This window comes from Oncorhynchus keta, unplaced genomic scaffold (genome assembly GCF_023373465.1).
Source record: "Oncorhynchus keta strain PuntledgeMale-10-30-2019 unplaced genomic scaffold, Oket_V2 Un_contig_15169_pilon_pilon, whole genome shotgun sequence".
NCBI lineage: Eukaryota > Metazoa > Chordata > Actinopteri > Salmoniformes > Salmonidae > Oncorhynchus > Oncorhynchus keta.
Window position 1 is genome coordinate 1 of NW_026279167.1, and position 25,110 is coordinate 25,110.

At 41.7% G+C, this 25,110-nt stretch overlaps 1 protein-coding gene across 1 annotated transcript in view; it reads left to right on the forward strand.

The window, feature by feature from the left end:
- Nucleotides 1-232: 232 nt before the first annotated feature.
- Nucleotides 233-25,110, forward strand: part of LOC127918884 (multiple C2 and transmembrane domain-containing protein 2-like) — a 35,974-nt gene continuing 11,096 nt past the window's right edge. Inside the window, exons 1-4 of the mRNA XM_052502162.1 lie at nt 233-331; nt 8,223-8,336; nt 12,329-12,370; nt 18,891-19,000. Coding sequence (XP_052358122.1) covers nt 8,259-8,336; nt 12,329-12,370; nt 18,891-19,000 — 230 coding nt within the window. The 5' untranslated portion in view covers nt 233-331; nt 8,223-8,258. The remainder of the gene's footprint in view (nt 332-8,222; nt 8,337-12,328; nt 12,371-18,890; nt 19,001-25,110) is intronic.

Sequence of the window (25,110 nt, forward strand, 5' to 3'; positions counted from 1 at the left end):
CATTTGACTTCTGTTTTCATCTTGTGTTTTTAGGTCAGAGCAGCTATCAGAACATTTAAACCAAAGGAGAAGAAATTCATGGAAGACAATCCCAAGTTTTCTAAAAAGGTTTGCTAAATGAATCTCCATAGTTAAAATATTGTGAAACAGGCAGCCATTTTGTGTTGTTCTCAGCATCTTGTTAAGGTGTGTTTCTGTATTCGTTCCAGATGTTGGCGCGTAACGTGTGTACTGCGTGCGTAACCTTTACAGAGCAGTGCAGTCCACGTTCCAGTACATCAACAGCTGTTTCCAGTGGGAGAGTTTCCAGAGGAGTCTCATAGCCTTCCTGGTGAGGCAGTCACCCTTTTCAACATCTCAACGTAGCATTACCAAACTAGATATACTGGAGTATAGCAGCACCATCTACAGTGTCTCCCATACAACCAGAGTCCCTAGCAGGGGGTTCCCCATTTCCAGTCAATAGGTGTTCTCAATATGGGAATCTATCTGTCTCTGTCTGTAGGTGTTCTCAATATGGGAATCTATCTCTGTCTCTGTCTGTAGGTGTTCTCAATATGGGAATCTATCTCTGTCTCTGTCTGTAGGTGTTCTCAATATGGGAATCTATCTGTCTCTGTCTGTAGGTGTTCTCAATATGGGAATCTATCTGTCTCTGTCTGTAGGTGTTCTCAATATGGGAATCTATCTCTCTCTGTCTGTAGGTGTTCTCAATATGGGAATCTATCTGTCTCTGTCTGTAGGTGTTCTCAATATGGGAATCTATCTCTCTCTGTCTCTGTCTGTAGGTGTTCTCAATATGGGAATCTATCTGTCTCTGTCTGTAGGTGTTCTCAATATGGGAATCTATCTGTCTCTGTCTGTAGGTGTTCTCAATATGGGAATCTATCTGTCTCTGTCTGTAGGTGTTCTCAATATGGGAATCTATCTCTGTCTCTGTCTGTAGGTGTTCTCAATATGGGAATCTATCTCTGTCTCTGTCTGTAGGTGTTCTCAATATGGGAATCTGTCTCTCTCTGTCTCTGTCTGTAGGTGTTCTCAATATGGGAATCTGTCTCTGTCTCTGTCTCTGTCTGTAGGTGTTCTCAATATGGGAATCTGTCTCTGTCTGTAGGTGTTCTCAATATGGGAATCTATCTCTGTCTCTGTCTGTAGGTGTTCTCAATATGGGAATCTATCTCTGTCTCTGTCTGTAGGTGTTCTCAATATGGGAATCTATCTCTGTCTCTGTCTGTAGGTGTTCTCAATATGGGAATCTGTCTCTGTCTCTGTCTGTAGGTGTTCTCAATATGGGAATCTATCTCTGTCTCTGTCTGTAGGTGTTCTCAATATGGGAATCTGTCTCTGTCTCTGTCTGTAGGTGTTCTCAATATGGGAATCTGTCTCTCTCTGTCTCTGTCTGTAGGTGTTCTCAATATGGGAATCTATCTCTGTCTCTGTCTGTAGGTGTTCTCAATATGGGAATCTGTCTCTCTCTGTCTCTGTCTGTAGGTGTTCTCAATATGGGAATCTATCTCTGTCTCTGTCTGTAGGTGTTCTCAATATGGGAATCTATCTGTCTCTGTCTCTGTCTGTAGGTGTTCTCAATATGGGAATCTGTCTCTGTCTCTGTCTGTAGGTGTTCTCAATATGGGAATCTGTCTCTGTCTCTGTCTCTGTCTGTAGGTGTTCTCAATATGGGAATCTCTCTGTCTCTGTCTGTAGGTGTTCTCAATATGGGAATCTGTCTCTGTCTCTGTCTGTAGGTGTTCTCAATATGGGAATCTGTCTCTGTCTCTGTCTGTAGGTGTTCTCAATATGGGAATCTATCTCTGTCTCTGTCTGTAGGTGTTCTCAATATGGGAATCTGTCTCTCTCTGTCTGTAGGTGTTCTCAATATGGGAATCTGTCTCTGTCTCTGTCTGTAGGTGTTCTCAATATGGGAATCTATCTCTGTCTCTGTCTGTAGGTGTTCTCAATATGGGAATCTATCTCTGTCTGTCTCTGTCTGTAGGTGTTCTCAATATGGGAATCTGTCTCTGTCTGTAGGTGTTCTCAATATGGGAATCTGTCTCTGTCTCTGTCTGTAGGTGTTCTCAATATGGGAATCTATCTCTGTCTCTGTCTGTAGGTGTTCTCAATATGGGAATCTGTCTCTGTCTGTAGGTGTTCTCAATATGGGAATCTGTCTCTGTCTCTGTCTCTGTCTAGGTGTTCTCAATATGGGAATCTGTCTCTGTCTGTAGGTGTTCTCAATATGGGAATCTGTCTCTGTCTCTGTCTCTGTCTGTAGGTGTTCTCAATATGGGAATCTATCTGTCTCTGTCTGTAGGTGTTCTCAATATGGGAATCTGTCTCTGTCTCTGTCTGTAGGTGTTCTCAATATGGGAATCTATCTCTGTCTCTGTCTGTAGGTGTTCTCAATATGGGAATCTATCTCTGTCTCTGTCTGTAGGTGTTCTCAATATGGGAATCTATCTCTGTCTCTGTCTGTAGCAGTCATCCTCTCTCTGTCTCTGTCTGTAGCAGTCAGCCTCTCTCTCTCTCTGTTTGTAGCAGTCAGCCTCTCTCTGTCTCTGTCTGTAGCAGTCAGCCTCTCTCTCTCTCTGTTTGTAGCAGTCAGCCTCTCTCTGTCTCTGTCTGTAGCAGTCAGCCTCTCTCTCTCTCTCTCTGTCTGTAGCAGTCAGCCTCTCTCTCTCTCTGTCTGTAGCAGTCAGCCTCTCTCTGTCTGTAGCAGTCAGCATCTCTCTCTCTGTCTCTGTCTGTAGCAGTCAGCCTCTCTCTCTGTCTGTTTGTAGCAGTCAGCCTCTCTCTCTCTGTTTGTAGCAGTCAGCCTCTCTCTCTCTCTGTTTGTAGCAGTCAGCCTCTCTCTGTCTCTGTCTGTAGCAGTCAGCCTCTCTCTCTCTCTCTGTTTGTAGCAGTCAGCCTCTCTCTCTCTGTCTGTAGCAGTCAGCCTCTCTCTCTCTCTCTGTCTGTAGCAGTCAGCATCTCTCTCTCTGTCTCTGTCTGTAGCAGTCAGCCTCTCTCTGTCTGTAGCAGTCAGCATCTCTCTCTCTGTCTCTGTCTGTAGCAGTCAGCCTCTCTCTCTGTCTGTTTGTAGCAGTCAGCCTCTCTCTCTCTCTGTCTGTAGCAGTCAGCCTCTCTCTCTCTCTCTGTCTGTAGCAGTCAGCCTCTCTCTCTCTCTGTCTGTAGCAGTCAGCCTCTCTCTCTCTCTGTCTGTAGCAGTCAGCCTCTCTCTCTCTGTCTGTAGCAGTCAGCCTCTCTCTCTCTGTCTCTGTCTGTAGCAGTCAGCCTCTCTCTCTCTCTGTCTGTAGCAGTCAGCTCTCTCTCTGTCTGTTTGTAGCAGTCAGCCTCTCTCTCTCTCTGTCTGTAGCAGTCAGCCTCTCTCTCTGTCTCTGTCTGTAGCAGTCAGCCTCTCTCTCTCTGTCTGTAGCAGTCAGCCTCTCTCTCTGTCTGTTTTAGCAGTCAGCCTCTCTCTCTCTCTGTCTGTAGCAGTCAGCCTCTCTCTCTCTCTGTCTGTAGCAGTCAGCCTCTCTCTCTCTGTCTGTAGCAGTCAGCCTCTCTCTCTCTCTGTCTGTAGCAGTCAGCCTCTCTCTCTCTGTCTGTAGCAGTCAGCCTCTCTCTCTCTGTCTGTAGCAGTCAGCCTCTCTCTGTCTCTGTCTGTAGCAGTCAGCCTCTCTCTGTCTCTGTCTGTAGCAGTCAGCCTCTCTCTGTCTCTGTCTGTAGCAGTCAGCCTCTCTCTCTGTCTCTGTCTGTAGCAGTCAGCCTCTCTCTGTCTCTGTCTGTAGCAGTCAGCCTCTCTCTGTCTCTGTCTGTAGCAGTCAGCCTCTCTCTCTCTCTGTCTGTAGCAGTCAGCCTCTCAAATGTCATATTATATATATATATACAGTGTTGTAACGATGTACAAATGGTTAAAGTACACAAGGGAAAATAAATAAGCATAAATATGGGTTGTATTTACAATGGTGTTTGTTCTCATATTCATTCATATATATATATATATATAGACAGGTGTGTGCCTTTCAAAACATGTCAGATCAATTGAATTTCCCCAGGTGGACTCCAACAAAGTTGTAGAAACATCTGAAGGATGATCAATGGAAACAGGGTGAACCTGAGCTCAATTTAATCTCAGGGCAAAGGGTCTGAATACTTACGTAAATAAGGTTTACGTAAATTTAGGTTTTACATACATGCAACATTTTTTTTAAACTGTTCTTGCATTGTCATTATGGGGTATTTAGTGTTTGATTGAAGAGGGGAAAAACGATTGAATCCATTTTAGAATAAGGTTGTAACGTAACAAAATGTGTAAAAAGCCAAGGGGTCTGAATACTTTCCCAATGCACTGTATCCTTTTAAAAGATATTTTCATTCATTACTTTCTAACCCTCCCACCCCTCCCCTAATTAGAGTAAACTAATGGACAACAACGCTCAGGCTTCTACTTCCAGCTTCTACATATGTATGGATGTGTCCATGCCTGTAATTTTCATCATAGGTACACTTCAACTAGGACAGACAAAATGAGAAGAAAAACATCCAGAAACATCCAGAAACATCCAGAAACATCCAGAAACATCCAGAAAACCACAGTATGGGGTTTGGATGCAACTCAGCATTCTTTGTCCTCCAAAAACACGACGAGTTGAGTTTTTACCAAAAGTTATATTTTGGTTTCATCTGACCATATGACATTCTCCCAATCTTCTTCTGGATCATCCAAATGCTCTCTAGAAAACTTCAGACGGGCCTGGACATGTATTGGCTTAAGCAAGGGGACACGTCTGGCACTGCAGGATTTGAGTCCCTGGCGGCGTAGTGTGTTACTGATGGTAGGCTTTGTTACTTTGGTCCCAGCTCTCTGCAGTTCATTCACTAGGTCCACTCGTGTGGTTCTGGGATTTTTGCTCACCGTTCTTGTGATCATTTTGACCCCACGGGGTGAGATCTTGCGTGGAGCCCCAGATCGAGGGAGATTATCAGTGGTCTTGTATGTCTTCCATTTCCTAATAATTGCTCCCACAGTTGATTTCTTCAAACCAAGCTGCTTACCTATTGCAGATTCAGTCTTCCCAGCCTGGTGCAGGTCTACAATTTTGTTTCTGGTGTCCTTTGACAGCTCTTTGGTCTTGGCCATAGTGGAGTTTGGAGTGTGACTGTTTGAGGTTGTGGACAGGTGTCTTTTATACTGATAACAAGTTCAAACAGGTGCCATTAATACAGGTAACGAGTGGAGGACAGAGGAGCCTCTAAAATAAGAAGTTACAGGTCTGTGAGAGCCAGAAATCTTGCTTGTTTGTAGGTGATCAAATACTTATATACTTACAATGTGATTTTCTCATTTTGTCTGTCATAGTTGAAGTGTACCTATGATGAAAATGACAGGCCTCTCTCATCTTTTTAAGTGAGAGAACTTGCACAATTGGTGGCTGACTAAATACTTTTTTGCCCCACTATATGTACTGTGAGAGGACAGATTTTAGCCCCTGCTGTAGATATGTACTGTGAGAGGATAGATTCTACCCCCTGCTATAGATATATACTGTGAGAGGATAGATTCTAGCCCCTGCTATAGATATATACTGTGAGAGGATAGATTCTAGCCCCTGCAATAGATATGTACTGTGAGAGGATAGATTCTAGCCCCTGCTATAGATATGTACTGTGAGAGGACAGATTCTAGCCCCTGCTATAGATATGTACTGTGAGAGGATAGATTCTAGCCCCTGCTATAGATATGTACTGTGAGAGGACAGATTCTAGCCCCTGCTATAGATATGTACTGTGAGAGGATAGATTCTAGCCCCTGCTATAGATATGTACTGTGAGAGGACAGATTCTAGCCCCTGCTATAGATATGTACTGTGAGAGGATAGATTCTAGCCCCTGCTATAGATATGTAGTGTGAGAGGACAGATTCTAGCCCCTGCTATAGATATGTACTGTGAGAGGACAGATTCTAGCCCCTGCTATAGATATGTACTACTGTGAGAGGACAGATTCTAGCCCCTGCTATAGATATGTACTGTGAGAGGATAGATTCTAGCCCCTGCTATAGATATGTGCTGTGAGAGGACAGATTCTAGCCCCTGCTATAGATATGTAGTGTGAGAGGACAGATTCTAGCCCCTGCTATAGATATGTACTGTGAGAGGATAGATTCTAGCCCCTGCTATAGATATGTACTGTGAGAGGACAGATTCTAGCCCCTGCTATAGATATGTACTGTGAGAGGACAGATTCTAGCCCCTGCTATAGATATGTACTGTGAGAGGACAGATTCTAGCCCCTGCTATAGATATGTACTGTGAGAGGATAGATTCTAGCCCCTGCTATAGATATGTACTGTGAGAGGACAGATTCTAGCCCCTGCTATAGATATGTGCTGTGAGAGGACAGATTCTAGCCCCTGCTATAGATATGTACTGTGAGAGGACAGATTCTAGCCCCTGCTATAGATATGTAGTGTGAGAGGACAGATTCTAGCCCCTGCTATAGATATGTACTGTGAGAGGATAGATTCTAGCCCCTGCTATAGATATATACTGTGAGAGGACAGATTCTAGCCCCTGCTATAGATATGTACTGTGAGAGGACAGATTCTAGCCCCTGCTATAGATATGTACTGTGAGAGGGCAGATTCTAGCCCCTGCTATAGATATGTACTGTGAGAGGACAGATTCTAGCCCCTGCTATAGATATGTAGTGTGAGAGGACAGATTCTAGCCCCTGCTATAGATATGTACTGTGAGAGGACAGATTCTAGCCCCTGCTATAGATATGTAGTGTGAGAGGGCAGATTCTAGCCCCTGCTATAGATATGTACTGTGAGAGGACAGATTCTAGCCCCTGCTATAGATATGTAGTGTGAGAGGGCAGATTCTAGCCCCTGCTATAGATATGTACTGTGAGAGGACAGATTCTAGCCCCTGCTATAGATATGTAGTGTGAGAGGGCAGATTCTAGCCCCTGCTATAGATATGTACTGTGAGAGGATAGATTCTAGCCCCTGCTATAGATATGTACTGTGAGAGGATAGATTCTAGCCCCTGCTATAGATATGTAGTGTGAGAGGGCAGATTCTAGCCCCTGCTATAGATATGTACTGTGAGAGGACAGATTCTAGCCCCTGCTATAGATATGTAGTGTGAGAGGACAGATTCTAGCCCCTGCTATAGATATGTACTGTGAGAGGATAGATTCTAGCCCCTGCTATAGATATGTACTGTGAGAGGATAGATTCTAGCCCCTGCTATAGATATGTACTGTGAGAGGACAGATTCTAGCCCCTGCTATAGATATGTACTGTGAGAGGACAGATTCTAGCCCCTGCTATAGATATGTACTGTGAGAGGACAGATTCTAGCCCCTGCTATAGATATGTGTATAGATATGTACTCATCCTCTCATCTCCCCTCCCTTCTCCTCTTCTCTCCCCCCTACTCCTCCCCTGTACTCATCCTCTCATCTCCCCTCCCTTCTCCTCTTCTCTCCCCCCTACTCCTCCCCTGTACTCATCCTCTCATCTCCCCTCCCTTCTCCTCTTCTCTCCCCCCTACTCCTCCCCTGTACTCATCCTCTCATCTCCTCTTCTCTCCCCCTACTCCTCCCCTCTTCTCCCATCTGCCTCTCCTCTCCCCTACTCCTCCCCTGTACTCATCCTCTCATCTCCTCTTCTCTCTCCCCTACTCCTCCCCCTCTCCTCTCCTCTTCTCCCATCCACCTCTCCTCTCCCCTACTCCTCCCCTGTACTCATCCTCTCATCTCCTCTTCTCTCTCCCCTACTCCTCCCCCTCTCCTCCCCTCTTCTCCCATCCGCCTCTCCTCTCCCCTACTCCTCCCCTGTACTCATCCTCTCATCTCCTCTTCTCTCCCCCTACTCCTCCCCCTCTCCTCCCCTCTTCTCCCATCTGCCTCTCCTCTCCCCTCCTCTCCCCTACTCCTCCCCTCTTCTCTTTTCCTCTGCTTCTCTCCTTTCCTCTCCCCTCCTCCCATCTCCTCCTCTACCCTTCCTACTCCTCTCCTCTTCTCTCTTCATTTCTTCTTCCCCTCCTTTCTATCATCTTCTCTCCTTCCCTCTCATCCCCGCCTCTCCTCTCCCCTCTTCCCTCATCTCATCCCCTACTCCTCTCCCCTCATCTCCTTCCCTACTCCTTCTCCTTCCCGACTCCGCTCCCCTCTGTCCTATGCTACTTCTCTTCTCCTCCTCTCCCCTCCCGTCCTCTCATCTCTTCCTATAGATATTCCTGCTGGCGGTGTGGCATTGGGAGTTCTACATGTTGCCTCTCTGTCTGGTTCTGCTCATCACATGGAACTATCTTCAGATTGCATCTGGACGGGCCAACCAGGACCTGGTCAGTACAGCGCCTCACTCCAAACAGCCATGTTTAATCCTATTCCCCTACAACCATTACCACTATCTCCTAGATTCTAGAACTACTACCACTATCTCCTAGATTCTAGAACTATTACCACTATCTCCTAGATTCTAGAACTACTACCACTATCTCCTAGATTCTAGAACTATTACCACTATCTCCTAGATTCTAGAACTACTACCACTATCTCCTAGATTCTAGAACTACTACCACTATCTCCTAGATTCTACACCTACCACTATCTCCTAGATTCGACAACTACCACTATCTCCTATATTCTACAACTACCACTATCTCCTAGATTATACAACTATTACCACTATCTCCTAGATTCTACAACTGCTACCACTATCTCCTAGATTCTTCAACTGCTACCACTATCTCCTAGATTCTTCAACTATTACCACTATCCCATAGATTCTACAACTACCACTATCTCCTAGATTCTGGAACTACTACCACTATCTCCTAGATTCTAGAACTACTACCACTATCTCCTAGATTCTACAACTATTACCACTATCTCCTAGATTCTACAACTATTACCACTATCTCCTAGATTCTACAACTACTACCACTATCTCCTAGATTCTACAACTACTACCACTATCTCCTAGATTCTACAACTACCACTATCTCCTAGATTCTACACCTACCACTATCTCCTAGATTCTACAACTACCACTATCTCCTAGATTCTAGAACTACTACCACTATCTCCTAGATTCTAGAACTACTACCACTATCTCCTAGATTCTAGAACTATTACCACTATCTCCTAGATTCTAGAACTACTACCACTATCTCCTAGATTCTAGAACTATTACCACTATCTCCTAGATTCTAGAACTACTACCACTATCTCCTAGATTCTAGAACTACTACCACTATCTCCTAGATTCTACACCTACCACTATCTCCTAGATTCGACAACTACCACTATCTCCTATATTCTACAACTACCACTATCTCCTAGATTATACAACTATTACCACTATCTCCTAGATTCTACAACTGCTACCACTATCTCCTAGATTCTTCAACTGCTACCACTATCTCCTAGATTCTTCAACTATTACCACTATCCCATAGATTCTACAACTACCACTATCTCCTAGATTCTGGAACTACTACCACTATCTCCTAGATTCTAGAACTACTACCACTATCTCCTAGATTCTACAACTATTACCACTATCTCCTAGATTCTACAACTATTACCACTATCTCCTAGATTCTACAACTACTACCACTATCTCCTAGATTCTACAACTACTACCACTATCTCCTAGATTCTACAACTACCACTATCTCCTAGATTCTACACCTACCACTATCTCCTAGATTCTACAACTACCACTATCTCCTAGATTCTACAACTATTACCACTATCTCCTAGATTCTACAACTATTACCACTATCTCCTAGATTCTACAACTACCACTATCTCCTAGATTCTACAACTACTACCACTATCTCCTAGATTCTACAACTACTACCACTATCTCCTAGATTCTACAACTATTACCACTATCTCCTAGATTCTACAACTACTACCACTATCTCCTAGATTCTACAACTACCACTATCTCCTAGTTTCTATACCTATTACCACTATCTCCTAGATTCTACAACTATTACCACTATCCCTAGATTCTACAACTATTACCACTATCCCCTAGATTCTACAACTATTACCACTATCCCCAAAATTCTACAACTATTACCACTATCCCCTAGATTCTTCAACTATTACCACTATCTCCTAGATTCTACAACTACTACCACTATCTCCTAGATTCTACAACTACTACCACTATCTCCTAGATTCTACAACTGCTACCACTATCTCCTAGATTCTTCAACTATTACCACTATCCCATAGATTCTACAACTACCACTATCTCCTAGATTCTACAACTACCACTATCTCCTAGATTCTACAACTATTACCACTATCTCCTAGATTCTAGAACTTCTACCACTATCTCCTAGATTCTACAACTACTACCACTATCTCCTAGATTCTACAACTATTACCACTATCCCCTAGATTCTACAACTACCACTATCTCCTAGATTCTACAACTACTACCACTATCACCTAGATTCTAGAACTATTACCACTATCTCCTAGATTCTACAACTACCACCATCTCCTAGATTCTACAACTACTACCACTATCCCCTAGATTATACAACTATTACCACTATCTCCTAGATACTACAACTATTACCACTATCTCCTAGATTCTAGAACTACTACCACTATCTCCTAGATTCTAGAACTACTACCACTATCCCCTAGATTCTACAACTATTACCACTATCTCCTAGATTCTACAACTATTACCACTATCTCCTAGATTCTACAACTATTACCACTATCTCCTAGATTCTACAACTACTACCACTATCTCCTAGATTCTAGAACTGCTACCACTATCCCATAGATTCTACAACTACCACTATCTCCTAGATTCTACAACTACTACCACTATCTCCTATATTCTACAACTATTACCACTATCTCCTAGATTCTACAACTATTACCACTATCTCCTAGATTCTACAACTACTACCACTATCTCCTAGATTCTAGAACTGCTACCACTATCCCCTAGATTCTACAACTACCACTATCTCCTAGATTCTACAACTACCAATATCTCCTAGATTCTACAACTATTACCACTATCCCCTAGATTCTACAACTGCTACCACTATCCCCTAGATTCTACAAATATTACCACTAGCTCCTAGATTCTACAACTACTACCACTATCTCCTAGATTCTACAACTATTACCACTATCTCCTAGATTCTACAACTATTACCACGATCTCCTAGATTCTAGAACTACTACCACTATCTCCTAGATTCTACAACTACTACCACTATCCCCTAGATTCTACAACTATTACCACTATCCCCTAGATTCTACAACTATTACCACTATCCCCTAGATTCTACAACTACTACCACTATCTCCTAGATTCTACAACTATTACCACTATCTCCTAGATTCTACAACTATTACCACGATCCCCTAGATTCTACAACTATTACCACTATCCCCTAGATTCTACAACTATTACCACTATCCCTAGATTCTACAAATATTACCACTATCTCCTAGATTCTACAACAATTACCACTATCCCCTAGATTCTACAACTATTACCACTATCCCCTAGATTCTACAACTATTACCACTATCTCCTAGATTCTACAACTACTACCACTATCTCCTAGATTCCACAACTGCTACCACTATCTCCTAGATTCTACAACTGCTACCACTATCTCCTAGATTCTACAACTATTACCACTATCCCCTAGATTCTACAACTACCACTATCTCCTAGATTCTACAACTGCTACCACTATCCCCTGGATTCTACAACTACCACTATTTCCTAGATTCTAGAACTACTACCACTATCTCCTAGATTCTGCAACTGCCACTATCTCCTAGATTATACAAATATTACCACTATCTCCTAGATTCTAGAACTACTACCACTATCTCCTAGATTCTACAACTGCTACCACTATGCCCTAGATTCTACAACTATTACCACTATCTCCTAGATTCTACAACTACCACTATCTCCGAGATTCTAGAACTACTACCACTATATCCTAGATTCTAGAACTACTACCACTATCCCCTAGATTCTACAACTATTACCACTATCCCCTAGATTCTAGAACTACTACCACTATCTCCTAGATTCTAAAACTACTACCAAAGCCCTCAGCATGATCATGTGTTAGTCAGTGCAGAGGATCAGTCATGTGATGTCATCTGTTCGCATCCTGACACACTACATGGACCTACTACTGTACACCAACCAGTGGAGGCTGCTGAGGGGAGGACAGCTCATAGTAATGCCTGGATTAATGTAGTGAACCACAGGTCTGGACATTTCCTATCCTTCACTTTACTAATCTTTTCTTTCCAGGATAATATGGACTTGGGCGATGAAGATGATGAAGATGAAAAGGTAGCATAGTTTCCCATTATGTTTCATAATGACTCATAATACCTGGTTTCTACATAGTAATGACTGATAATGCTGTGGTTCTACATCGCAATGACTGATAATGCTGAGTTTCTACATAGTAATTACATTTACATTTACATGTAAGTCATTTAGCAGACGCTCTTATCTGATAATACTGAGTTTCTACATAACAATGACTGATAATGCTGGGGTGCTACATGGTAATGACTTATAATGCTGGGGTTCTACATAGTAATGTCGGATAATGCCGAGTTTCTACATAGTAATGACTGATAATGCTGAGTTTCTACATAGTAATGGCTAATAATGCTGGGTTTCTACATAGTAATGATTCATAATACCTGGTTTCTACATAGTATTTTTAGTTGTTAATGACTGATAATGCTGGGTTCTACATAGTAATGGCTAATAATGCTGGGTTTCTACATAGTAATGATTCATAATACCTGGTTTCTACATAGTATTTTTAGTTGTTAATGACTGATAATGCTGGGTTTCTACATAGTAATGACTCATAATACCTGGTTTCTACATAGTCATTTTAGTTGGTAATGACTGATAATGCTGGGTTTCTACATAGAAGATCTACCTGACTGTAGAAGCTCTGTCTGTCTGACTGTAGAGGATCTGTCTGTCTGACTGTAGAGGATCTGTCTGACTGGAGAGGATCTGTCTGTCTGACTGTAGAGGATCTGACTGTAGAGGATCTGTCTGTCTGACTGTAGAGGATCTGTCTGTCTGACTGTAGAGGATCTGTCTGTCTGACTATAGAGGATCTGTCTGTCTGACTGTAGAGGATCTGTCTGTCTGACTGTAGAGGATCTGTCTGACTGGAGAGGATCTGTCTGTCTGACTGTAGAGGATCTGACTGTAGAGGATCTGTCTGTCTGACTGTGGAGGATCTGTCTGTCTGACTGTAGAGGATCTGACTGTAGAGGATCTGTCTGACTGGAGAGGATCTGTCTGTCTGACTGTAGAAGATCTGACTGTAGAGGATCTGTCTGTCTGACTGTAGAGGATCTGTCTGTCTGTCTGTAGAGGATCTGACTGTAGAGGATCTGTCTGTCTGACTGTGGAGGTTCTGTCTGTCTGACTGTAGAGGATCTGTCTGACTGACTGTAGAGGATCTGTCTGTCTGACTGTAGAGGATCTGTCTGTCTGACTGTAGAGGATCTGTCTGTCTGACTGTAGAAGTTATGTCTGACTGTAGAGGTTCTGTCTGTCTGACTGTAGAGGATCTGTCAGACTGTAGAGGTTATGTCTGACTGTAGAGGATCTGTCTGTCTGACTGTAGAGGATCTGTCTGTCTGACTGTAGAGGATCTGTCTATCTGACTGTAGAGGATCTGTCTGTCTGACTGTGGAGGTTCTGTCTGTCTGACTGTAGAGGTTCTGTCTGTCTGACTGTAGAGGATCTGTCTGTCTGACTGTAGAGGTTATGTCTGACTGTAGAGGATCTGTCTGTCTGACTGTAGAGGATCTGTCTGTCTGACTGTAGAGGTTCTGTCTGTCTGACTGTAGAGGATCTGTCTGACTGTAGAGGTTCTGTCTGTCTGACTGTAGAGGATCTGTCTGTCTGACTGTAGAGGTTATGTCTGACTGTAGAGGATCTGTCTGTGACTGTAGAGGATCTGTCTGTCTGACTGTAGAGGATCTGTCTGTGACTGTAGAGGATCTGTCTGTCTGACTGTAGAGGATCTGTCTGTCTGACTGTAGACGTTCTGTCTGACTGTAGACGTTCTGTCTGACTGTAGACGTTCTGTCTGACTGTAGATGGTCTGTCTGACTGTAGAGGTTCTGTCTGTCTGACTGTAGAGGATCTGTCTATCTGACTGTAGAGGTTCTGTCTGTCTGACTGTAGAGGATCTGTCTGTCTGACTGTAGAGGTTCTGTCTGTCTGACTGTAGAGGATCTGTCTGTCTGACTGTAGAGGTTCTGTCTGTCTGACTGTAGAGGATCTGTCTGACTGTAGAGGTTCTGTCTGTCTGACTGTAGAGGTTCTGTCTGTCTGACTGTAGAGGATCTGTCTGTCTGACTGTAGAGGTTATGTCTGACTGTAGAGGTTATGTCTGACTGTAGAGGATCTGTCTGTCTGACTGTAGAGGTTATGTCTGACTGTAGAGGATCTGTCTGTCTGACTGTAGAGGTTATGTCTGACTGTAGAGGTTATGTCTGACTGTAGAGGATCTGTCTGTCTGACTGTAGAGGTTATGTCTGACTGTAGAGGATCTGTCTGTGACTGTAGAGGATCTGTCTGTCTGACTGTAGAGGATCTGTCTGTCCAGAAACAAGTCTATCACTGTTGCCGCCTGCTACCGACCCCCGTCAGCTCCCAGCTGCGCCCTGGACACCATTTGTGAATTGATCGCCCCCATCTAGCTTCAGAGTTTGTTCTGTTAGGTGACCTAAACTGGGATATGCTTAACACCCCGGCAGTCCTACAATCTAAGCTAGATGCCCTCAATCTCACTCAAATCATCAAGGAACCCACCAGGTACAACCCTAACTCTGTAAACAAGGGCACCCTCATAGACGTCATCCTGACCAACTGGCCCTCCAAATATACCTCCGCTGTCTTCAACCAGGATCTCAGCGATCACTGCCTCATCGCCTGTATCCGCCACGGAGCCGCAGTCAAACGACCACCCCTCATCACTGTCAAACGCTCCCTAAAACACTTCTGTGAGCAGGCCTTTCTAATCGACCTGGCCCGTGTATCCTGGAAGGACATTGAACTCATCCCGTCAGTTGAGGATGCCTGGTCATTCTTTAAAAGTAACTTCCTCACCATTTTAGATAAGCATGCTCCGTTCAAAAAATGCAGAACCAAGAACAGATACAGCCCTTGGTTCACTCCAGACCTGACTGCCCTCGACTAGCACAAAAACATCCTGTGGCGGACTGCAATAGCATCGAATAGCCCCGTGATATGCAACTGTTCAGGGAAGTCAGGAACCAATACACGCAGTCAGTCAGGAAAGTTAAGGCCAGCTTCTTCAGGCAGAAGTTTGCATCCTGTAGCTCCAACTCCAAAAAGTTCTGGGACACTGTGAAGTCCATGGAGAACAAGAGCACCTCCTCCCAGCTGCCCACTGCACTGAGGCTAGGAAACACGGTCTCCACCGATAAATCCATGATTATCGAAAACTTCAATAAGCACTTCTCAACGGCTGGCCATGCCTTCCGCCTGGCTACTCCAACCTCGGCCAACAGCTCCGCCCCCCCCGTAGTTCCTCACCCAAGCCTCTCCAGGTTCTCCTTTACCCAAATCCAGATAGCAGATGTTCTGAAAGAGCTGCAAAACCTGGACCCGTACAAATCAGCTGGGCTTGACAATCTGGACCCGCTATTTCTGAAACTATCTGCCGCCATTGTCGCAACCCCTATTACCAGCCTGTTCAACCTCTCTTTCATATCGTCTGAGATCCCCAAGGATTGAAAGCTGCCGCAGTCATCCCCCTCTTCAAAGGGGAGACACCCTGGACCCAAACTGCTATAGACCTATATCCATCCTGCCCTGCCTATCTAAGGTCTTCGAAAGCCAAGTCAACAAACAGGTCACTGACCATCTCGAATCCCACCGTACCTTCTCCGCTGTGCAATCTGGTTTCCGAGCCGGTCACGGGTGCACCTCAGCCACACTCAAGGTACTAAATGATATCATAACCGCCATCGATAAAAGACAGTACTGTGCAGCCGTCTTCATCGACCTCGCCAAGGCTTTCGACTCTGTCAATCACCAAATTCTTATCGGCAGACTCAACAGCCTCGGTTTTTCGGATGACTGCCTTGCCTGGTTCACCAATTACTTTGCAGACAGAGTTCAGTGTGTCAAATCAGAGGGCATGCTGTCCGGTCCTCTGGCAGTCTCTATGGGGGTGCCACAGGGTTCAATTCTCGGGCCGACTCTTTTCTCTGTATATATCAATGATGTTGCTCTTGCTGCGGGCGATTCCCTGATCCACCTCTACGCAGACGACACCATTCTATATACTTTCGGCCCGTCATTGGACACTGTGCTATCCAACCTCCAAACGAGCTTCAATGCCATACAGCACTCCTTCCGTGGCCTCCAACTGCTCTTAAACGCGAGTAAAACCAAATGCATGCTTTTCAACCGATCGCTGCCTGCACCCGCATGCCCGACTAGCATCACCACCCTGGATGGTTCCAACCTTGAATATGTGGACATCTATAAGTACCTAGGTGTCTGGCTAGACTGCAAACTCTCCTTCCAGACTCACATCAAACATCTCCAATCAAAAATCAAATCCAGAGTCGGCTTTCTATTCCGCAACAAAGCCTCCTTCACTCACGCTGCCAAGCTTACCCTAGTAAAACTGACTATCCTACCGATCCTCGACTTCGGCGATGTCATCTACAAAATGGCTTCCAACACTCTACTCAGCAAACTGGATGCAGTCTATCACAGTGCCATCCGTTTTGTCACTAAAGCACCTTATACCACCCACCACTGCGACTTGTATGCTCTAGTCGGCTGGCCCTCACTACATATTCGTCGTCAGACCCACTGGCTCCAGGTCATCTACAAGTCCATGCTAGGCAAAGCTCCGCCTTATCTCAGTTCACTGGTCACGATGGCAACACCCATCCGTAGCACGCGCTCCAGCAGGTGTATCTCACTGATCATCCCTAAAGCCAACACCTCATTTGGCCGCCTTTCGTTCCAGTACTCTGCTGCCTGTGACTGGAACGAATTTGCAAAAATCGCTGAAGTTGGAGACTTTTATCTCCCTCTCCAACTTCAAACATCAGCTATCCGAGCAGCTAACCGATCGCTGCAGCTGTACATAGTCTATAGGTAAATAGCTCACCCTTTTTCACCTACCTCATTCCCATACTGTTTTTATACTGTTTTTATTTATTTACTTTTCTGCTCTTTTGCACACCAATATCTCTACCTGTACATGCCCATCTGATCATTTATCACTCCAGTGTTAATCTGCAAAATTGTATTATTCGCCTACCTCCTCATGCCTTTTGCACACATTGTATATAGACTGCCCATTTTTTTCTACTGTGTTATTGACTTGCTAATTGTTTACTCCATGTGTAACTCTGTGTTGTCTGTTCACACTGCTATGCTTTATCTTGGCCAGGTCGCAGTTGCAAATGAGAACTTGTTCTCAACTAGCCTACCTGGTTAAATAAAGGTGAAATAAATAAAATAAAATAAATAGAGGATCTGTCTGTGACTGTAGAGGATCTGTCTGTCTGACTGTAGAGGATCTGTCTGTGACTGTAGAGGATCTGTCTGTCTGACTGTAGAGGATCTGTCTGTCTGACTGTAGACGTTCTGTCTGACTGTAGAGGTTCTGTCTGACTGTAGAGGTTCTGTCTGTCTGACTGTGGAGGTTCTGTCTGTCTGACTGTGGAGGTTCTGTCTGTCTGACTGTAGAGGTTCTGTCTGTCTGACTGTAGAGGTTCTGTCTGTCTGACTGTAGAGGTTCTGTCTGTCTGACTGTAGAGGTTCTTTGTCTGACTGTAGAGGTTTTGTCTGACTGTAGACGTTCTGTCTGACTGTAGAGGTTTTGTCTGACTGTAGACGTTCTGTCTGACTGTAGATGTTCTGTCTGACTGTAGAGGTTCTGTCTGACTGTGGAGGTTCTGTCTGTCTGACTGTAGACGTTCTGTCTGACTGTGGAGGTTCTGTCTGTCTGACTGTAGAGGTTCTGTCTGTCTGACTGTAGAGGTTCTGTCTGTCTGACTGTAGAGGATCTGTCTGACTGTAGACGTTCTGTCTGTCTGACTGTAGAGGATCTGTCTGACTGTAGAGGTTTTGTCTGACTGTAGAGGTTTTGTCTGACTGTAGACGGTCTGTCTGACTGTAGAGGATCTGTCTGTCTGACTGTAGACGTTCTGTCTGACTGTGGAGGTTCTGTCTGTCTGACTGTAGAGGTTCTGTCTGTCTGACTATAGACGTCTGTCAGACATGTAGAACTGACTGGTCCTTTAATGTATCTAAAGACATGTAGAACTGACTGGTCCTATAATGTATCTAAAGACATGTAGAACTGACTGGTCATTTTAATGTATCTAAAGACATGTAGAACTGACTGGTCCTTTAATGTATCTAAAGACATGTAGAACTGACTGGTCCTTTAATGTCTCTAAAGACATGTAGAACTGACTGGTCCTTTAATGTATCTAAAGACATGTAGAACTGACTGGTCCTTTAATGTATCTAAAGACATGTAGAACTGACTGGTCCTTTAATGCATCTAAAGACGTAGAACTGACTGGTCCTTTAATGTATCTAAAGACATGTAGAACTGACTGGTCCTTTAATGTATCTAAAGACGTAGAACTGACTGGTCCTTTAATGTCTCTAAAGACATGTAGAACTGACTGGTCCTTTAATGTATCTAAAGACATGTAGAACTGACTGGTCCTTTAATGTATCTAAAGACATGTAGAACTGACTGGTCCTTTAATGTATCTAAAGACATGCAGAACTGACTGGTCCTTTAATGTTGTAGGAATCCGAGAAGAGAGGTTTGATGGAAAAAATTCACATGGTTCAAGAGACTGTCATCACTGTCCAAAACCTGTTGGAGGAAATCGCATGCTTCGGGGAGAGAATTAAGAAGTGAGTATTTTAGTCTGAATTAGACATGTGTTTATTTTAATTGTCCATAAATGTTGATTTGACATGGTGTTCTGGTTTTGACATGTGTTTATTTTAATTGTCCATAAATGTTGATTTGACATGGTGTTCTGGTTTTGACATGTGTTTATTTTAATTGTCCATAAATGTTGATTTGACATGGTGTTCTGGTTTTGACATGTGTTTATTTTAATTGTCCATAAATGTTGATTTGACATGGTGTTCTGGTTTTGACATGTGTTTATTTTAGTTGTCCATAAATGTTGATTCAATATTTAGTTGATATTTTTGTATGTTTCTGCCCATATCTCCTCCAACCAAAATGAAGTTGGGCGCAAGTTAGGGAGGCAGGTAGCCTAGCGGTTAGAGCTTTGGGGTGGTAACCCACTAGTTAGGGAGGCAGGTAGCCTAGCGGTTAGAGCTTTGGGGTGGTAACCCACTAGTTAGGGAGGCAGGTAGCCTAGCGGTTAGAGCTTTGGGGTGGTAACCCACTAGTTAGGGAGGCAGGTAGCCTAGCGGTTAGAGCTTTGGGGTGGTAACCCACTAGTTAGGGAGGCAGGTAGCCTAGCGGTTAGAGCTTTGGGGTGGTAACCCAAAAGTTAGGGAGGCAGGTAGCCTAGTGGTTAGAGCTTTGGGGTGGTAACCCAAAAGTTAGGGAGGCAGGTAGCCTAGCGGTTAGAGCTTTGGGGTGGTAACCCAAAAGTTAGGGAGGCAGGTATCCTAGTGGTTAGAGCTTTGGGGTGGTAACCCAAAAGTTAGGGAGGCAGGTAGCCTAGCGGTGAGCACTTTGGGGTGGTAACCCACTAGTTAGGGAGGCAGGTAGCCTAGCGGTTAGCGCTTTGGGGTGGTAACCCACTAGTTAGGGAGGCAGGTATTCTAGACTGACCTTGTAAAACAACACCTATCATACTACCATGACTGACCCTGTAAAACAACACCTATCATACTACCATGACTGACCCTGTAAAACAACACCTATCATACTACCATGACTGACCCTGTAAAACAACACCTATCATACTATCATGACTGACCCTGTAAAACAACACCTATCATACTACCATGACTGACCCTGTAAAACAACACCTATCATACTATCATGACTGACCCTGTAAAACAACACCTATCATACTACCATGACTGACCCTGTAAAACAACACCTATCATACTACTATGACTGACCCTGTAAAACAACACCTATCATACTACTATGACTGACCCTGTAAAACAACACCTACAGTGCCTTGCGAAAGTATTCGGCCCCCTTGAACTTTGCGACCTTTTGCCGCATTTCAGGCTTCAAACATAAAGATATAAAACTGTATTTTTTTGTGAAGAATCAACAACAAGTGTGACACACTCATGAAGTGGAACAACATTTATTGGATATTTCAAACTTTTTTAACAAATCAAAAACTGAAATATTGGGCGTGCAAAATTATTCAGCCCCTTTACTTTCAGTGGAGCAAACTCTCTCCAGAAGTTCAGTGAGGATCTCTGAATGATCCAATGTTGACCTAAATGACTAATGATGATAAATACAATCCACCTGTGTGTAATCAAGTCTCCGTATAAATGCACCTGCACTGTGATAGTCTCAGAGGTCCGTTAAAAGCGCAGAGAGCATCATGAAGAACAAGGAACACACCAGGCAGGTCCGAGATACTGTTGTGAAGAAGTTTAAAGCCGGATTTGGATACAAAAAGATTTCCCAAGCTTTAAACATCCCAAGGAGCACTGTGCAAGCGATAATATTGAAATGGAAGGAGTATCAGACCACTGCAAATCTACCAAGACCTGGCCGTCCCTCTAAACTTTCAGCTCATACAAGGAGAAGACTGATCAGAGATGCAGCCAAGAGGCCCATGATCACTCTGGATGAACTGCAGAGATCTACAGCTGAGGTGGGAGACTCTGTCCATAGGACAACAATCAGTCGTATATTGCACAAATCTGGCCTTTATGGAAGAGTGGCAAGAAGAAAGCCATTTCTTAAAGATATCCATAAAAAGTGTCGTTTAAAGTTTGCCACAAGCCACCTGGGAGACACACCAAACATGTGGAAGAAGGTGCTCTGGTCAGATGAAACCAAAATGGAACTTTTTGGCAACAATGCAAAACGTTATGTTTGGCGTAAAAGCAACACAGCTCATCACCCTGAACACACCATCCCCACTGTCAAACATGGTGGTGGCAGCATCATGGTTTGGGCCTGCTTTTCTTCAGCAGGGACAGGGAAGATGGTTAAAATTGATGGGAAGATGGATGGAGCCAAATACAGGACCATTCTGGAAGAAAACCTGATGGAGTCTGCAAAAGACCTGAGACTGGGACGGAGATTTGTCTTCCAACAAGACAATGATCCAAAACATAAAGCAAAATCTACAATGGAATGTTAAAAAATAAACATATCCAGGTGTTAGAATGGCCAGGTCAAAGACCAGACCTGAATCCAATCGAGAATCTGTGGAAAGAACTGAAAACTGCTGTTCACAAATGCTCTCCATCCAACCTTACTGAGCTCGAGCTGTTTTGCAAGGAGGAATGGGAAAAAAATTCAGTCTCTCGATGTGCAAAACTGAGAGACATACCCCAAGCGACTTACAGCTGTAATCGCAGCAAAAGGTGGCGCTACGAAGTATTAACTTAAGGGGGCTGAATAATTTTGCACGCCCAATTTTTCAGTTTTTGATTTGTTAAAAAAGTTTGAAATATCCAATAAATGTCGTTCCACTTCATGATTGTGTCCCACTTGTTGTTGATTCTTCACAAAAAATACAGTTTTATATCTTTATGTTTGAAGCCTGAAATGTGGCAAAAGGTCGCAAAGTTCAAAGGGGCCGAATACTTTCGCAAGGCACTGTATATGAATTTTTAGCATTTCTACTCAATATGTATTGTGTTTCTACTCAATATGTATTGTGTTTCTACTCAGTATGAATATGTATTGTGTTTCTACTCAATATGTATTGTGTTTCTACTCAATATGAATATGTATTGTGTTTCTACTCAGTATGAATATGTATTGTGTTTCTACTCAGTATGAATATGTATTGTGTTTCTACTCAGTATGAATATGTATTGTGTTTCTACTCAGTATGAATATGTATTGTGTTTCTACTCAGTATGTATTGTGTTTCTACTCAATATGAATATGTATTGTGTTTCTACTCAATATGTATTGTGTTTCTACAGTATGTATTGTATTTCAATATGAATATGTATTGTGTTTCTACTCAGTATGAATATGTATTGTGTTTCTACTCAGTATGTATTGTGTTTCTACTCAGTATGAATATGTATTGTGTTTCTACTCATGTATGTATTGTGTTTCTACTCAATATGAATATGTATTGTGTTTCTACTCAGTATGTATTGTATTTCTACTCAGTATGAATATGTATTGTGTTTCTACTCAGTATGAATATGTATTGTGTTTCTACTCAATATGAATATGTATTGTGTTTCTACTCAATATGAATATGTATTGTGAATATGAATATGTATTGTGTTTCTACTCAGTATGAATATGTATTGTGTTTCTACTCAGTATGAATATGTATTGTGTTTCTACTCAGTATGAATGTGTATTGTGTTTCTACTCAAAATGTATTGTGTTTCTACTCAGTATGTATTGTGTTTCTACTCAATATGTATTGTATTTCTACCCAGTATGAATATGTAATGTGTTTCTACTCAATATGAATATGTATTGTGTTTCTACTCAGTATGAATATGTATTGTGTTTCTACTCAGTATGAATATGTATTGTGTTTCTACTCAATATGAATATGTATTGTGTTTCTACTCAGTATGAATATGTATTGTGTTTCTACTGAATATGTATGAATATGTATTGTGTTTCTACTCAGTATGAATATGTATTGTGTTTCTACTCAGTATGAATATGTATTGTGTTTCTAGTATGAATATGTATTGTGTTTCTACTCAGTATGAATATGTATTGTGTTTTCAGTATGAATATGTATTGTGTTTCTCAATATGAATATGTATTGTGTTTCTACTCAGTATGAATATGTATTGTGTTTCTACTCAGTATGAATATGTATTGTGTTTCTACTCAGTATGAATATGTATTGTGTTTCTACTCAGTATGAATATGTATTGTGTTTTACTCAATATGAATATGTATTGTGTTTCTACTCAGTATGAATATGTATTGTGTTTCTACTCAGTATGAATATGTATTGTGTTTCTACTCAGTATGAATATGTATTGTGTTTCTACTCAGTATGAATATGTATTGTGTTTCTACTCAGTATGAATATGTATTGTGTTTCTACTCAATATGAATATGTATTGTGTTTCTACTCAGTATGAATATGTATTGTGTTTCTACTCAGTATGAATATGTATTGTGTTTCTACTCAGTATGAATATGTATTGTGTTTCTACTCAGTATGAATATGTATTGTGTTTCTACTCAATATGAATATGTATTGTGTTTCTACTCAGTATGAATAGTATTGTGAATATGTATTGTATTTCTACTCAGTATGAATATGAATATGTATTGTGTTTCTACTCAATATGTATTGTGTTTCTACTCAGTATGAATATGTATTGTGTTTCTACTCAATATGAATATGTATTGTGTTTCTACTCAATATGAATATGTATTGTGTTTCTACTCAATATGAATATGTATTGTGTTTCTACTCAGTATGAATATGTATTGTGTTTCTACAGTATGAATATGTATTGTGTTTCAGTATGAATATGTATTGTGTTTCTACTCAGTATGAATATGTATTGTGTTTCTACTCAATATGTATTGTGTTTCTACTCAGTATGAATATGTATTGTGTTTCTACTCAGTATGAATAATATTGTGAATATGTATTGTGTTTCTACTCAGTATGAATATGTATTGTGTTTCTACTCAGTATGAATATGTATTGTGTTTCTACTCAATATGTATTGTGTTTCTAGTATGAATGTAACTCAATATGTATTGTGTTTCAATATGAATATGTATTGTGTTTCTACTCAATATGAATATGTATTGTGTTTCTACTCAGTATGAATATGTATTGTGTTTCTACTCAATATGTATTGTGTTTCTACTCAATATGAATATGTATTGTGTTTCTACTCAGTATGAATATGTATTGTGTTTCTACTCAGTATGAATATGTATTGTGTTTCTACTCAATATGTATTGTGTTTCTACTCAGTATGAATATGTATTGTATTTCTACTCAGTATGAATATGTATTGTGTTTCTACTCAGTATGAATATGTATTGTGTTTCTACTCAATATGTATTGTGTTTCTACTCAGTATGAATATGTATTGTGTTTCTACTCAGTATGTATTGTGTTTCTACTCAATATGAATATGTATTGTGTTTCTACTCAGTATGAATATGTATTGTGTTTCTACTCAATATGAATATGTATTGTGTTTCTACTCAGTATGAATATGTATTGTGTTTCTACTCAGTATGAATATGTATTGTGTTTCTACTCAATATGTATTGTGTTTCTACTCAGTATGAATATGTATTGTGTTTCTACTCAATATGTATTGTGTTTCTACTCAATATGAATATGTATTGTGTTTCTACTCAGTATGAATATGTATTGTGTTTCTACTCAGTATGAATATGTATTGTGTTTCTACTCAGTATGAATATGTATTGTGTTTCTACTCAATATGTATTGTGTTTCTACTCAGTATGAATATGTATTGTGTTTCTACTCAATATGAATATGTATTGTGTTTCTACTCAGTATGAATATGTATTGTGTTTCTACTCAGTATGAATATGTATTGTGTTTCTACTCAATATGTATTGTGTTTCTACTCAGTATGAATATGTATTGTGTTTCTACTCAGTATGAATATGTATTGTGTTTCTACTCAGTATGAATATGTATTGTGTTTCTACTCAATATGTATTGTGTTTCTACTCAGTATGAATATGTATTGTGTTTCTACTCAATATGTATTGTGTTTCTACTCAGTATGAATATGTATTGTGTTTCTACTCAATATGTATTGTGTTTCTACTCAGTATGAATATGTATTGTATTTCTACTCAGTATGAATATGTATTGTGTTTCTAC